The sequence below is a fragment of the Solanum dulcamara genome, chromosome 6 (assembly GCF_947179165.1).
Source record: "Solanum dulcamara chromosome 6, daSolDulc1.2, whole genome shotgun sequence".
Lineage (NCBI taxonomy): Eukaryota > Viridiplantae > Streptophyta > Magnoliopsida > Solanales > Solanaceae > Solanum > Solanum dulcamara.
In genome coordinates this window covers 9800617-9815096 of record NC_077242.1, presented here as the reverse complement: position 1 = coordinate 9815096, position 14480 = coordinate 9800617, and the positions used below count along the sequence as shown (strand labels likewise).

Below are 14480 nucleotides of genomic sequence, written 5' to 3'. Positions count from 1 at the left end.
TATATTGAATGGAATTTTAGTGTTTAGGAATGTATTTGATGTTTGATTTCATTGTTCAGTTTTTACGGATAGATGGTAAAATTATTTAGCATGTGCTGTACCAAATAAACATCTTTTTTTGTATGAAAATGCAATTTTCTCGATTATAATAATCAATAATATCATATATGTTTTTCAGAAAATTAATATTGTCGACTACAATAATCATAGAGCACCTAATTAGTTAATAAATAAATTAATTATCAGGACTACAGTAGTCGGAAAGTACTTAAATAATTATAAATAAATTATATGTGCAAGACTAAAGTAATTGAAATACATATTAATTAAATATATAATTGTTTTAACTTTTACGACCACTGTTGTCACACCCCGAAAAAATACTCTAGACGCGATCGGTACTCAGAAATCATTGTTGCCTCTCAAGCGAACCACTTGGCCTAATCACACATTCACTTACTTAGCGAAAGACTTAATTTGATAAAAAAAAATACATCTTAGTGGGTTATCTCAATCAACAATCTAAATCAGTTCATATCAGAAGAATAGCTTTAAGCAAAACGGTCCAAATCAACTCAAAGGATAATAGTTTTAAAGGAAACAAATCCAAAGAATAGAAACATCAACTCCAAATCTATCATTTCTAGTCTATGAAGCATCTATCCTATTGAACTAGCTGGTGTCAATGACAAGTACATGTCTATCTCAAATAAATAGAAACTGCTAAACTCAAAAGAAGGAAAACATAAATGGTATCATCCAAATGCATGGAGGACTCACCAACAACTGGAAGTAGAATGATGCTCAACGATACACCTGTTGACGATCCCTAATACCTATATCTGTATCATGAAATGATGCAAACCAAATAGAGTTAATATATGAAATGTACGAATATGTAAAACGATAGGAAAATAATAAGGATCAAGATAGAATAATCTCAAATTAGAATAAGGAACTCAATTAGAATATCACAAGTCTAAAGTAAATATGTTTTAGGCGGGAACAATCTTATGCGAATCAAACCAATCATTTAGAGTACTATCAAGGTCTATTTGAGAGTTTCTCTAATCCAAAAATCATCACCTATGAATCAGTGAGGTACAACGAGCCAATGTCGTTGCCACGTCCGTCCAATACTTTGCCAGGATAAGGGATGAATCAACCAATCAAGGATTCACAATCAATCAATAAAGTCCACTTTAGGGAAAATAAGGGAATTCATCTAATTTACGATACAATCCTCACCTACGTTGGCTATGTAGTTATTGAGTTCGAGTTGTTAGTTACTCTTACTCAATTTGATGCTCGATACTCCTTCCAAGACTCAATGCTCATAAAACTCTATTCAATCAGTTCAATTTAGTCCTTCGACAAGTCTCATTTGAACTTTTATCAATTCATCAATTCTATCACAATTAAACCTCTCAACCAATCATACTATTCAATCAATCTCAATCACATCTTTCAAGAGTAGTTTAGATATGCATTTATGACAATATTTAATTTTATTCAATCATTTGGGTTCAATTTGTGAAAATACAAAGGACCTTCAAATTTTATTTAGGCTACTTTCATGTCCAATCCCATTCACATGCAAGGCATTCACAGTTCATGGTTCTAAACTCAATCATTACATAGGGACATTCAAATATTGGTAAATTTCTAGTTAGGGTTCATTTAGAAAAAGGTCAAATCATTTGTTACAAGTATTATTGACATAAAACAAACATCAATAACATATTATGCAAGAATATACTAAGGTTTATGGAAAACTTTCAAGAAATTACTCATGGAAGATCCAATTCAACTCAAGTCCACCCGTCAACTAATTAGGTCACATGGAAGAACTCAAATCCATGTTTTAGTTAGTCTTACATACCTTAATGACGAATCTATAAGAAAAAACTTGAATATAAGTCCTAACCTTGGTGTGTTTCTGAAGTTCTTACGCGTAGCAATTCTTTTTAAGAATGAGAGGGTTGAAGTAATAAAAACTAATTGACTTTGGCTTTTAACAAAAGTTAATAGTCGTGGTTTGGGGTTATGGGATGAGAGAGATACAAAAACACCCCTCCTAGAGCGTGAAAAGAAAAGAAAAATAAAATTTTGGAGTAATGGGCGCGATCGCACGACTGAAGCCTAATTTGCGCGGTACTTCACACAACCTTGACAGTAACACTACCCTCATCGTGCAGCTGGCGTCCACTTCGCGCAATGGTTTGCGCAAACTACTTAGTGTCCAAAAAAATGAGCATCATATTTTGCACACAACTTAAATTGACGAACAGTCAAAAGCGATTGAAAGAAGACTTTAAGGTCTTTCAATTGGTTGGTATTAAGTCATAAAGCACATACGAGTTCAGTATCACTTTGTTTGTGAGAAGGTGGAAGAAGGCAGTGTGGATATTCAGAAAATTCATACTAATGACAACTTAGCAGATATGTTTACGAAGTCGATCAACTGTAACAAGTTTATATGGTGTTGATCTTCTATTGGCCTAGCAAAAACATAACATTGCAGTAATTGGGTAAAAAAGATGGTGTGAAGACTTAATTAATTCTCAATTAAATCTTCAAGTGGAGAATACAAGATAGTCAAATACTAGAAAATGTATTTTAAACGCATAGTCAAAAAGAGAACAAAACGTGTTTTAACGCGTAGTTAAAAAGGGAGGTGCAATACGCAAATTTTACATGAATTTTACGCATTTCTAGTTTCTATAATTAGAGGCCTTTTTCTCTCATTTAGATCATCCCACAAAAATAAATACAATCCAATAGAGTAAGAATACAAAGAGAGTTATACACCAAAATAAATATTGTAGTCTTGAGTATCCTCTTTACTGAGATGTTCCTTTTACAAGAAAGAAGTGTTAATTATTATTTTCTCCTTGTATTTGAGAGTAGTGTACTCTTATATTATCATAGTAAGATTATTTTACCCTATAGTTTTTCCCTTCTATCTGTTTGAAGGGTTTCCACGTAAAATTTTCGTGTCTAATTTATTTTCATTATTTATTATCATATCAAACTTTAGTTGTAGTGCTTCCTCCTCCAACAGTTGAGACCTCAGAAGGGCCAAAAAAGGATTTATGAACCATGTCATCTAATGGGATAATTGTACCTTTTGTATCGAGAAGTTCATCGTACTCGTGGTGTGTGCACGTCACTCGGGATGGATTTTCGGCATTTAGCAATTCCCGGCACCAGACTGGGAGTGTATATGGAGCAGATGCCCTGCATGCCATTTCGCCAACGACAGTCATGAATTCAACAAGACCAGTTGCATCACTCATCGTGTGGTTTAATCGCACTGCAAATATAAAACTACCACACTTGAGGCGAATTACATGCATATAATTAATTGATATATCCGTTAATTAACAATCAAATATTGAAAATTAATAAAGAAAAAAGTTAATTTATGTGAATGTATTTATTTGGACATGAATTTTTCGTGTCGTAAAAAGGCACCACTAGCATATGCACGCACTACTCATAAAAGGCAAACACAAAATCCACTTGATCATGATTCCAAGACAACGATCTCACATGCTAATAACTGGGTTCAAAATTTAATACTGATAAAAATAACTACCTGAATAAGAAGTAGAGGATAATTAAGAATTCCGGCAGAGCCAGGAACATCATAAAGAAGCTCTTCCAAACACGGAAATGGAGGCTAAAGTTCATCTCCAAATTCTTCAAGCTTAACATCAGCATTCGCCTCTGTTCAAAGGATCAAAGAAGAGGCTGAAGAAGATGAAAGGAGATGAAGAGAGTGACTGAGCGCAATTAGGGATTTCTGTGTATTCCCAAAATGAAAAATGAATGCTCATTTATAAAATATCTTATGTTCTGTACATATAGAAACTTAGCTGAGCCACTTAATTAGTGTGGGGCCTACTACACTAACAAACCACTAATAACCAACTAACAACCAATCAGCTAACTACTAACAGCCTAACTACTAACAGTTAATTAACTCCAATACTCTCCCTCAAGTTGGAGGGTGCATAACATCCAACACTCTCAACTTGTTCATTAGATACATATGTTATTGCTTTCTCAATCCCTTTGTCATCAAGTCTTCTTGTTGATTATTTGTCTTCACAAATTCAGTCTTTATGGTTCCTTCCTTTATCTTGTCCCTTATGATGTGTCAGTCGATCTCAATGTGTTTTGTTCTCTCATGATAAACTGGATTTGTTTCTAGTTGAATTGCTACCTTGCTATCACTCCAAACTGTTACTGGCTGATAGATTTCTACTCCAAGCTCTCTGAACAAGCCCAGCAGCCAAGTAGCTTCTGCGACAACAGTTGTCATGCTTCTATATTCATCTTTCGCTGAGCTCTTGGATACTGTTTGCTTCTTCTTAGATTTCTAGGAGATTAGTGACTCTCTAAACTTCACTGCATAGCCTATGATGGATCTTTTAGTGTTAGTACATGCTGCCCAATCTGAATCACACCAGCATATTATCTCCTATATAGGTTGTGATTTGAAAATGAGACCCTGACCTGGTGCATTCTTCAGATATTTAACCACTCTAACAGTTGTTTCCCAATGTGAAACCTTAGGCTCTTGCATAAATTGACTGAGTGTTTGGACTACAAAGCTAATGTCTGGCCTAGTGATGGTGACATACAACAATCTTTCTATCAGCCTTTGGTATCTTGAGATTTCTTCTAGAGGTTTATCATCCCTGACTCCAACAACCTTGTCATATTCCACAGTAGTCAGTTTGCTTCCAGTTTCCATTGGTGTGGCAGTTGGCTTTGTGCCTACCAAACCCATTTTTTATATGAGCTCCAATATGTATTTCCTTTGATTAAGGATGATGCCATATTGTGATCTCAAAACTTCTATATCAAGGAAATATTTGAGTTCCCCTAAGTCTTTTACTCTAAAGTCATGCTACAGGATTTGCTTGGCTTCCTCTATGAGACTATTGTTATCTCCAGTAATAAGAAGATCATCTACATATACAAGTATTATGACAATGTTGTTACCTGACCTCTTTGTAAAGAGTGAGTAGTCATGAAGACTTTGTGTGAATTCTGCAGCTAGCAATGCATCAGTCAACTTGATATTCCACTGCCTTGATGCCTGTTTTAAGCCATACAAAGATTTCAATAATCTGCATACCTTGGTCTCCCCTTGCCTCTTGAACCCTTCTGGTAGTTCTATATATACTTCTTCATAAAGCTCTCCTTACAAGAATGCATTGTACACATCCATTTGGTGGAGTTTCCAACCCTTTGAGGCTGCCAGTGCAATCACTGATCTCACAGTGATCAATTTGGCCACTGGAGAGAAGGTTTCATAATAGTTGAGACCTTCCTTTTGACTGTATTCTTTTGTTACCAACCTTGCCTTGAATCTCTCTACTTCCACATTTGCTTTATACTTGATCTTGTAGACCCATTTAGAGCCAACTACATTCTTTCTATTTGAAAGGTCAATAATCTTCCAAGTATGATTATCCTCAAGGGCCTTGACTTACTGCTGCATAGCTTTTATCCACCTTGCATCCCTTGAAGCCTCCTTAAAGCCTTTTGGTTCAGCTAAGGTAGAAAACTTAGCTAAATAACTCCTATTTTTTTCTGATGTTCCTACATATGACAAATACTTGCTTATAAAATAGATGTGATCATGACTAATGTTGACAACATAGTTATTCAGCCACCCAGGTTGTTTGGTCGACTTAACTGGCCTGTTACGACAGCAGGAGGAGCAACAGTCTACAATGGAACTTATGTAGCCTTTTGTGTAGCCTCATCAGCCTCATCAGCAGCAGCAGGTTCAGCAATAACAGGTTTAGCATAATTACAGATGGTGGTTTATCCATTTCCTTTTCTAGTGTATCTGTAGTAGCAGCATCTGTAGCAGCACCATTATCAGGTGTCCCCTTTGCTGCTACTGGTGGAGACTGGCAAATGTGAGCAGGAGCAGGGGAATCATATAAAGTATCACCATGGCTTAGTTGAAGAAATGTGCATCTTTTTCAGCTATAGAGTTGCTAAAAGGAAAATCATTTTCATGGAATATCACATCTCTTCTAATAAAAAATTTGTTAGTAGATAAATCAAGCACAATATAGCCCTTTTTGGTTTCTGAAAACCCCATGAATACAGCTTTCTTGGCTCTATAAGCAAATTTGTCTGATTTTGGTAGTGTAGTAATAAAACATAGGCAACCAAGCACCCTTAGATGATCAAGGGATGTTTTGCTATGGTACAGCAACTCATAAGGAGTGCAGCCCTTCAGTGCACTTGATGGTAATTTGTTCATAAGATATACTGCAGTTTTGAAACAAAAACCCCAATACTTTATTGGAAAGGTGGCCTGAAATTTAATAGCTCTTGCCATCTCCAAGATCTGCCTGTGCTTTCTCTTAACTTCCCCATTTTATTGTGGTGTATAGGGGCAGCTGCTTTGATGAATTATCCCTAGGCCCTCTAATAACTCACAGCTTTGAGAGTTAAAAAATTCAGTGTCATTGTCAAATCTAATAGTCTTGACTCTACAATTAAATTGTGTATTCATAAAAGCAAGAAATTGTTTCAAGACAACAATACTTCAGTCTTTAGCTGCAATAGATGTACCCAAGTATATCTAGTATGATCATCAACAATAGTGAGAAAATAGTTCTTCCTATCAAAAGTAGGAGTTTTATAAAGACCCCACAAATTTAAGTGAACTAGTTCAAAAGGTTGAGCTGCTCTAGAAGTGCTCAAAGGGAATTGCAGTCTGGTCTGTTTTGCTACGGGACAAATTCTGCAATTATTATGCACATTCTTGTCAATCTTGTCCTTGAATTCTACCATAGTCTTCATTGTGGATGTTGAAGGATGACCTAGTCTTCTATGTCATAGACTGCATCTTCCATCTACACCTGCCAGGTAAGACTATCTTATGCCTCCTTATTCATCATAGTTTTCAGCTGCTCCTTGGAAAATGTATAGTCCTCCTTGCAACCTATCAATCCCCTTCATCCTGCCACTGTAGAGATCCTGAAAGACACAGTGATCAGGAAAAAATTTGACTGAGCAACTTTGTTTCTTGGTTAGTTGTGATATTGACAGTAAATTATATTTAATATCAGGCACAAATAGCACATTCGTAATTCTCTCTTGTCCAAATAACTCAGCACATCCTGTATGTGTAATTGGAACTACACTTTCATTTGGCAAATGCATCTTCATTCCTTTGTTTGATTGTAGGCTATAAGTGTTCTTTAGTATCTTGTTATTCGTAGTAACATGATAAGATGCTCCAGAGTCAACTATCCACTTGCATCTTTCTAACTGAGACATTAAACAAGTCACAATACCTGTCATATGGGTCTGGTACTCTTCAGAATCAGTGCCATGATGTTTGTACTGAATTTCTAATCATGATGAGTATCCTGCCATCACTTCTTCTGTTGCCATCAACATGTTGACCCTCATTGTCACCCTTACATGCATGTTTCTCATGGACATAATCTGCATTGTTAGCCAGTGCAGCATGTGCTTCCTTCCTCCATTCTTCATTGTTATTCCTCTTGTGCCCTTCTTTGTACCTGTCTTTCCTCTATCCATCACAATAGTTATTGTCCTTCCTGTAACCATCATAAGCTCCTTCCACTTTTCTGTTAGCTTTATTGTTCTTTTCTGAAGGATATCCAACTAGCTTGTAGCAATCCTTCTTCGTGTGGGTATCCAAAAGACATATAGTCTCTCTTGACCCTCTTCGCCGAGGTCCGTGGTACTTAGAGTTATATTCTAAGTTTAGTCTCATAAGTTCAAAAGAAATGGGGCACGCTATTATTTGAGCATCACAATGTTCTTGTAGATTGTCATATATAACGTGTGAATTAAAGAAGGCCAATCAAGACAGAATTTGAATTAACTTCAAAGAAATATTCATACAAATTCGTAAAGTTATTAGCTGTGATTATTATATACAGTGTAGTTTTATGAATCTTCTTTTTGGCTTCTCTACGCTGAGATATGAGTATTTTTAATAAGATCATGCGAATATGAATCTGTCAGTTTTCTTGCATGTGAAGTTCATTTTTGAAGTTTGTTTAGAACGATCCTGAGGGACCTGAGATATAAATTTTGGATATGTTTTAGATTAAGAAGTTTTATTTCTGATAAATTAAGTCTCTCCTGGCTTTGGTGCTCTCATACAATGATATATCTCTTGTACTATCAAAACACACAATGTGATAAACAACAATATTTAGGGGAAAGACCAAGCTTAATGCGATTACGTCAATGTATCAATATGAGTAAATAACTCTTGAAGATGAAACGTAAAAGAAATGTTTAAAGAAATGTGCAATATTTTTAGTACGATGATTAGGAGTGAAAAGTACCCACGTCTTAGGAGGACAACTGTTACATTCAAGAGTCCAATCATCTAAACTAGGAAGTTCCCCTAAAGATGGCCACAGAGCAGCATATTGGCTAGCTAATGGCGTACCTACAAGCAATTTGGTCTCCACCTCACTGTCCTTATGATCTGATAGCACAAGGTATCGCAACTCTGAAGAAGAGGAAGTCAAATTTCTAAAGTAAACCATGATTCAATCTGTAAAAAAAGTGCTTTATTAGCACTTAAATTAGTAATTCAATAATCATGGTCATGAATCTCAATAATGAACGATTATATTCTTTGAGCATGAACTATGCCTAATCTAAATGGTGTAACGTCTTTCTCGATCATGTAAAGTCTTTGCCTTAGATGGTGTAAAGTTCTTGGCTCGAACGACGTGATACCTTCAACTCAAAGCATGTAAAGTATTTACCTTAGACGGTGTAAACTCTTTGGCTTGGACTATGGGATGCCTTTGTCTTAGACGGTGTAAAGTCTTTGCCACAAATCATATAAATTATTTGCCTCAGACGGTGTAAAGTCTTTGGCTTAAACTATGTGATGTCTTTGACTCAGATGGTGTAAAGTATTTGCCACAAATCATATAAAGTCTTGCCTCAGACGGTGTAAAGTCTTTGGCTTAGACTATATGATGTCTTTGACTCAAACGATGTAAAGTCTTTGCCACAAATTATATAAAGTCTTTGCCACAAATCATATAAAGTCTTTTCAACTCAAATCATATAAAGTATTTGCCTTAGACGGTGTAAAGTCTTTGGCTTGGACTATATAATGTCTTTGACTCAGACGGTGTAAAGTCTTTGCCACAAATCATGTAAAGTCTTTGGCTTGGACTATGTGATGCCTTTGACTCAGACGGTGTGAATTCTTTGCCATAAATCATGTAAAGTCTTTGCCTCAGACGGTGTAAAGTCTTTCGCTTAGATTATGTGATGTATTTGATTCAATCGGTCTAAAGTCTTCGTCAAAGATAATGTAAAATTATTGTTTCAAACAATGCAGCACCTTTGACTCCAATAGAATAAAAGTTTATTGTATATGAAGTAATATTTTCACTTGCAAAAAAAATGGTCTAAACAAACAAAAACGTACCTCGTATCTTAACGAACTCAAGAGTGTATGCAAAAAGGAGCATCAAAATTGTCAATGCCAATGATAAAAATAAATAAAAGGGGATAGTCTATTTATAGACAAATATTGATGGTGAGGGAGTCCTTCTCCCAAAGTAACTATATTTACTTTTTGGGTTAGGACTCTAGTGGAATGGTACAAATTTATTCTCTCAAAATTCTAATTGGTTGTGAAATTGTGAAAATTTGGGTTATTCGTCTTCTAAAAGGAGTGTGTCTTTTCTGAATTCTAATTGGATGATTATTATTATTATTATTTTATTTTATTTGGTTGGCAAATGCCTACCCTTTATATTATTGATCTCTATCCTACTCTAATTGTTCAATAATAATAATAATAATAATAATAAATAGCCACTGATTAAGTCCAATTGGAGTCTCATTATTTACTCCAACTATGTCACTCTAATTGGAGGAACGTATTAATTTAATATGTTCATGGTGCATATTAAATTGCACGACATACTATTATCGTTTAGTTAATACTTCAAGCCCAGTCTTTGTATAAAATATTTCGACAAGACTTGAAGTAGGGGGCATTTGTAAATATTAGAATTATATTGAATTTAAATCCGTAAATTAATTTAGACTATATTAAATTTTAGAAAATAGTCCAAATGATGTGCAATCCAAGTCAAATAAATGATCCACTAAAATCACACCATGTGTCAAAGTTATGTAGCAATCCAAGTCAAATTAAATAAGCAACTAAAATCATATCAAGTGTTAAAGTTATATGGCAATCCAAGTCAAATTAAATGAGTCATTAGAATCATGTCATATGTCAAAATTATGTGGCAATCCAAGTCAAATTAAATAAGCCACTAAAATCATGTCACGTGTCGAAGTTATGTGGCAATCTAAATCAAATTAAATGAGTCACTAGAATAATGTCACGTGTATATGTGATATGTTCTGACTAATCAAATTAAAATTCTTCACCAAAGAAATTTGATTGGTCTGTTCAAACCAACCAATCAAATCACATCCTCATATCACTCCCTACAACTATAAATAGGGGTCCTCATTATTCTCAGAGGACAGTTTGAAAAAAGCAAGAAGCAAGAAGAGAGCTCGTGGATCAAATGCCATAAATTTTCTACAAAGCTACAAAGTTCAAGTAATCAAATTCAAGCTAAAGTTCAATATCAAGAACGAAGAAAAATATCAAGAAGTTCAAGATCAAGTTACTTGTTCATATTTATTATTCGTCATAACCATACAAGTGTTCGTGACGAATAATTCAAATCCAAAGACGAAGATTCAAGATCAAGCTATTCAAGCCCTTGACTCTAAATCAAATTCAAGTTCAACATATTTCATATCATTTGAAGAATCAGAGGATTATCATAGAGATTGTAACACACACTACATTTTGAAATCAAATATTGATCTTTCTTACTCCAATTCTCTGATATTGATTATTTATTTTTCTCGGCTCGAAAATTTATTGTTTACATTATTTTTCTATTCGATCCATACATGCAACCCAATAAAGCAGAATTAACATAGATGCTTGTGAATTGGCTGCCTGAAGCTGCTGGTAAAGTGATGAAGGAAAAAATACTAAGAATGAGATTATTGGGTTATTTGGGTCGGGTATTACATATTTGGTCGAATTTGACCCTCATTCCATATCAAATTTGTCCTATGCTTCCACTTGTTTTATTAAAAAATATTATAAATTATCAAAAACTGCCATTCTTTCGTTTATTGAATCAGATTTGTACCTAACATTATTTTCATGTGACATGTTATACTTCACTTATAAGTCAATTATTTAAGGCGAGAACCTAAAGCATGTGACATGTTATAATTGGTTGCATATAAACATTCTATAAAATGCATTTTTGGGTCCTCATTTTATGTCACGGAGTTGTTATGGTTTAAATATTTTACTATGAAATAAAAAAATTTAATATCTAAATTCGTAATCAAAAATAATATTTTCCACTCTCATACTCTGAACCGGTTCACATAAATTGAGACATATGTATAGAAGAAACTATACCAAAGCTGCATGTAAGATTTGGCATATAAAAGAAACTCTACGGCCTTTAATTTGCCAAGACATTTTGGATGTAGTAGTAAAAATCATTGCACACGATTAACCTCTCAAAGTGCAGGTTTGATAATGGCATAGTTTCTGTTGCTTAATGGATCATCACCTGTCAACATGCCATCGAGTTCCTTAACGAATATTTCCATTGCAAAGGCAGGCAAACATATAGGGACCACAATTCCATTTTCACCATTCTTGTTTTTAAATGGTATGTAAAAACTAGCCACACCAGGAATTGCCCCTACTCCTCCTTTAGCCGGTCCACCATACACTGCTTTCCCGCATCCAAAATCCACTTCTCCGAATCCAGCTCGAGTCACGTCCGACACGAGATAAGTCCGAACCACAGTGAAATGGGGCCTCCCTTTCATCACCATCAAATCCGCTACCGATTTCATGTATTCTTCGGTCACGTCTGACTTGGCCTTCTTCACTAGCTCCAGTGCGTATCCTAATGGATTTTTGCACAATTTAGCCGCGGTCGTGACTGCTACCGGGAACGCAAAGGCGTTGCCGTAGAAGCCATTAGGCAAGGGTGGATTGAACTTGGAACGTGCATTGACAATGCAAAGAACGCGGACTTCCTCTTCAGGATCGGGTTTAAGAGAAATGGTTCGACAGCGCCAGAGGACTGATGTGAGCAGTTCAAAAGTGGAACATTTGCGCAAATGAGGAGGGATGAATCGACGAAGCGCTGAGACCTCCGAAGGGCCAAAAAAGAAAGATTTATGAACCATGTCATCTAATGGGATAATTGTACCCTTTGTATCAGGAACTTCATCGTACTCGTGATGTGTGCAAGTCACTCGAGGTGGATTTCGTGCGTTTAGCAATTCTCTGCACCAGACTGGGAGTGTAGACGGAACAGATGCCCCGCGTGCCATTTCGCCCACAGCAGTCATGAATTGGACAAGACCGGCTGCATCACTCATCGTGTGGTTCAATCGCAGTGCGAAAATGAAACCACCACACTTGAGACGAGTTACCTGCATATAATTAATTGATATATTCGTTAATTAACAATTCAAATATTGAAAATTAACAAAAAGTTAAAACCCTTCACATTTTGAACTTTATGGGTTCATGATTCTAAGACAACACTAGTAATAGAGTTCAAAACTTAATAACTAGTAGTACATATTTAAGTTACCTGAATAAGAAGCAGAGGACAATTAAGAACTCCAGCAGAGCCAGGAACATCATAAAGAAGCTCTTCCAAACACGGAAATGGAGGCTGAAGTTCATCTCCAAATTCTTCAAGCGTAACATCAGCATCCGCCTCCACGAACATAACTCCCTCACCGGTACAATCCACCATCAGCTTCCGGCCATTTCCCTCCCGGAGCCGACCAGCAAACGGGTAGTAAAAAACAAGCGTTTCAGCTATAGCCTTTTTAATAACTTTTACAGGGTCATGATTTCCTCCCACAGAAGAAACCGAATCCTTACGGTAAAAATTAATAACGGGAATTTGGAAGCGAAGACCCTCTTGATCATCAATGTCTGAGAGAAATTTAGTTTCAAGTGGAGTTGGCTTTGCTGGAGGTATTAGCTCTGCTTTTTGCCTCCTCACTGTGAATACTAATTGTGATGATGATTGCTTAATTGGATTCATTATGAAGAAGAAGAAGAAGAATATTTTGGTTTAGTGTTTGTGTACATAATTTCCCAAACACAAAAGCTATATATAGAGGTAGTAACAGGGTTATTTACATGTTAAAATAATGTAGCCAATTTTCATGAAATTGTGTGACACTGTGGTAGTAAGTGGACCGAAGAAGCGTCGTTATGGACACAATTTAAGAAATAAAATAAGATAATCATGGATCTATAAAGTATCTCAACAACAACAACATACCTAGTATGGACTTTATTCCTGATTGATTCGTGTGGTAAAGATATTATTTTTGATGGACCTCGATTTTAAAAAATCATTTTCAAAACAATTTGTAGGAAATGCAAGAGTGAGATGCTATTACAAAAATATTGAAAGAATGATTTAAGACAATAAAAACAACCAAAGTACAAGAAATAATAGCAGTAATTAACTATAAATTATTTCATTAAAAGTAGAATGAGAAGTTTAAAATTAAATTATTGAGAGTACTTTAAATATAAAAAGATATTATCACCGTCCCAAATTATGTGACACCATTCGTGATGACATAAAAAAAAATTAAAAAAGAAAGAACTTTAAAACTTATAATCTAAAATAAATTTTAAACATTAATGTGACTCTAAATCATTTCATAGTAAAGAAAAAATTTTAAATTAAAATATTGCTAATTAGAAAAAAATGATATTCTTTTTTGGAGTTGTTTCTTTGTTAATGAGCTGGTCAATTTTTATTTTAGTTACTTACTGCTGACAAGGAAATGGTTGTTAGAATCTATTGATTTGAAATTGACTTGTTACTTTATATGAGGATTTGAAAAATATTTGTTGGTGTTTTCACATTCAACAACAAATTAGTAGTACGGATTCCTTTTAATTTTCTGTTGATTCTTTTAATTGGTTAAACTCCTTTCAAGTTTTTGAATTGGTAGTTATATGAAAGTGTATGGAAATTTATGTGTAGTGTCCAAGAAAGTTTAAGCTTGTATGACTTCAATAAGGTAATGTTTAACATAAAAAGGAGTAATATAACTTTCTTTCACCACATTTTCTCTCCATTTCCTCAAGTGCACATTAATGTTATAAAATGCATTTTCAAGTATTTTCTTGAGTACTCATTTTAGACGAACTTGTTAATGTTTGGGGAAGTCAACTATTTTTCTTTGATTATAATTTTAAAAATATTTTGAAGCATTCGTTATGTGGATTTGTTATACTTTTCATATGGTTTTCACCCTCACTCTCTCGTACAATTTCATATCATGAATTTAAATCAATGTTT

General features: G+C 34.9%; 1 protein-coding gene across 1 annotated transcript; it reads right to left on the bottom strand.

Moving 5' to 3' along the window:
* Window positions 1-11449: 11449 nt before the first annotated feature.
* Window positions 11450-13264, bottom strand: LOC129892625 (benzyl alcohol O-benzoyltransferase-like). Its single transcript, XM_055968206.1, has 2 exons — window positions 12735-13264; window positions 11450-12570 (listed from the first exon to the last, which is right to left on the bottom strand). Exons 1-2 carry the CDS (start codon window positions 13197-13199, stop codon window positions 11638-11640), a joined length of 1398 nt encoding a protein of 465 aa, XP_055824181.1. The 5' UTR covers window positions 13200-13264; the 3' UTR covers window positions 11450-11637.
* Between the last annotated feature and the right edge of the window lie 1216 nt (window positions 13265-14480).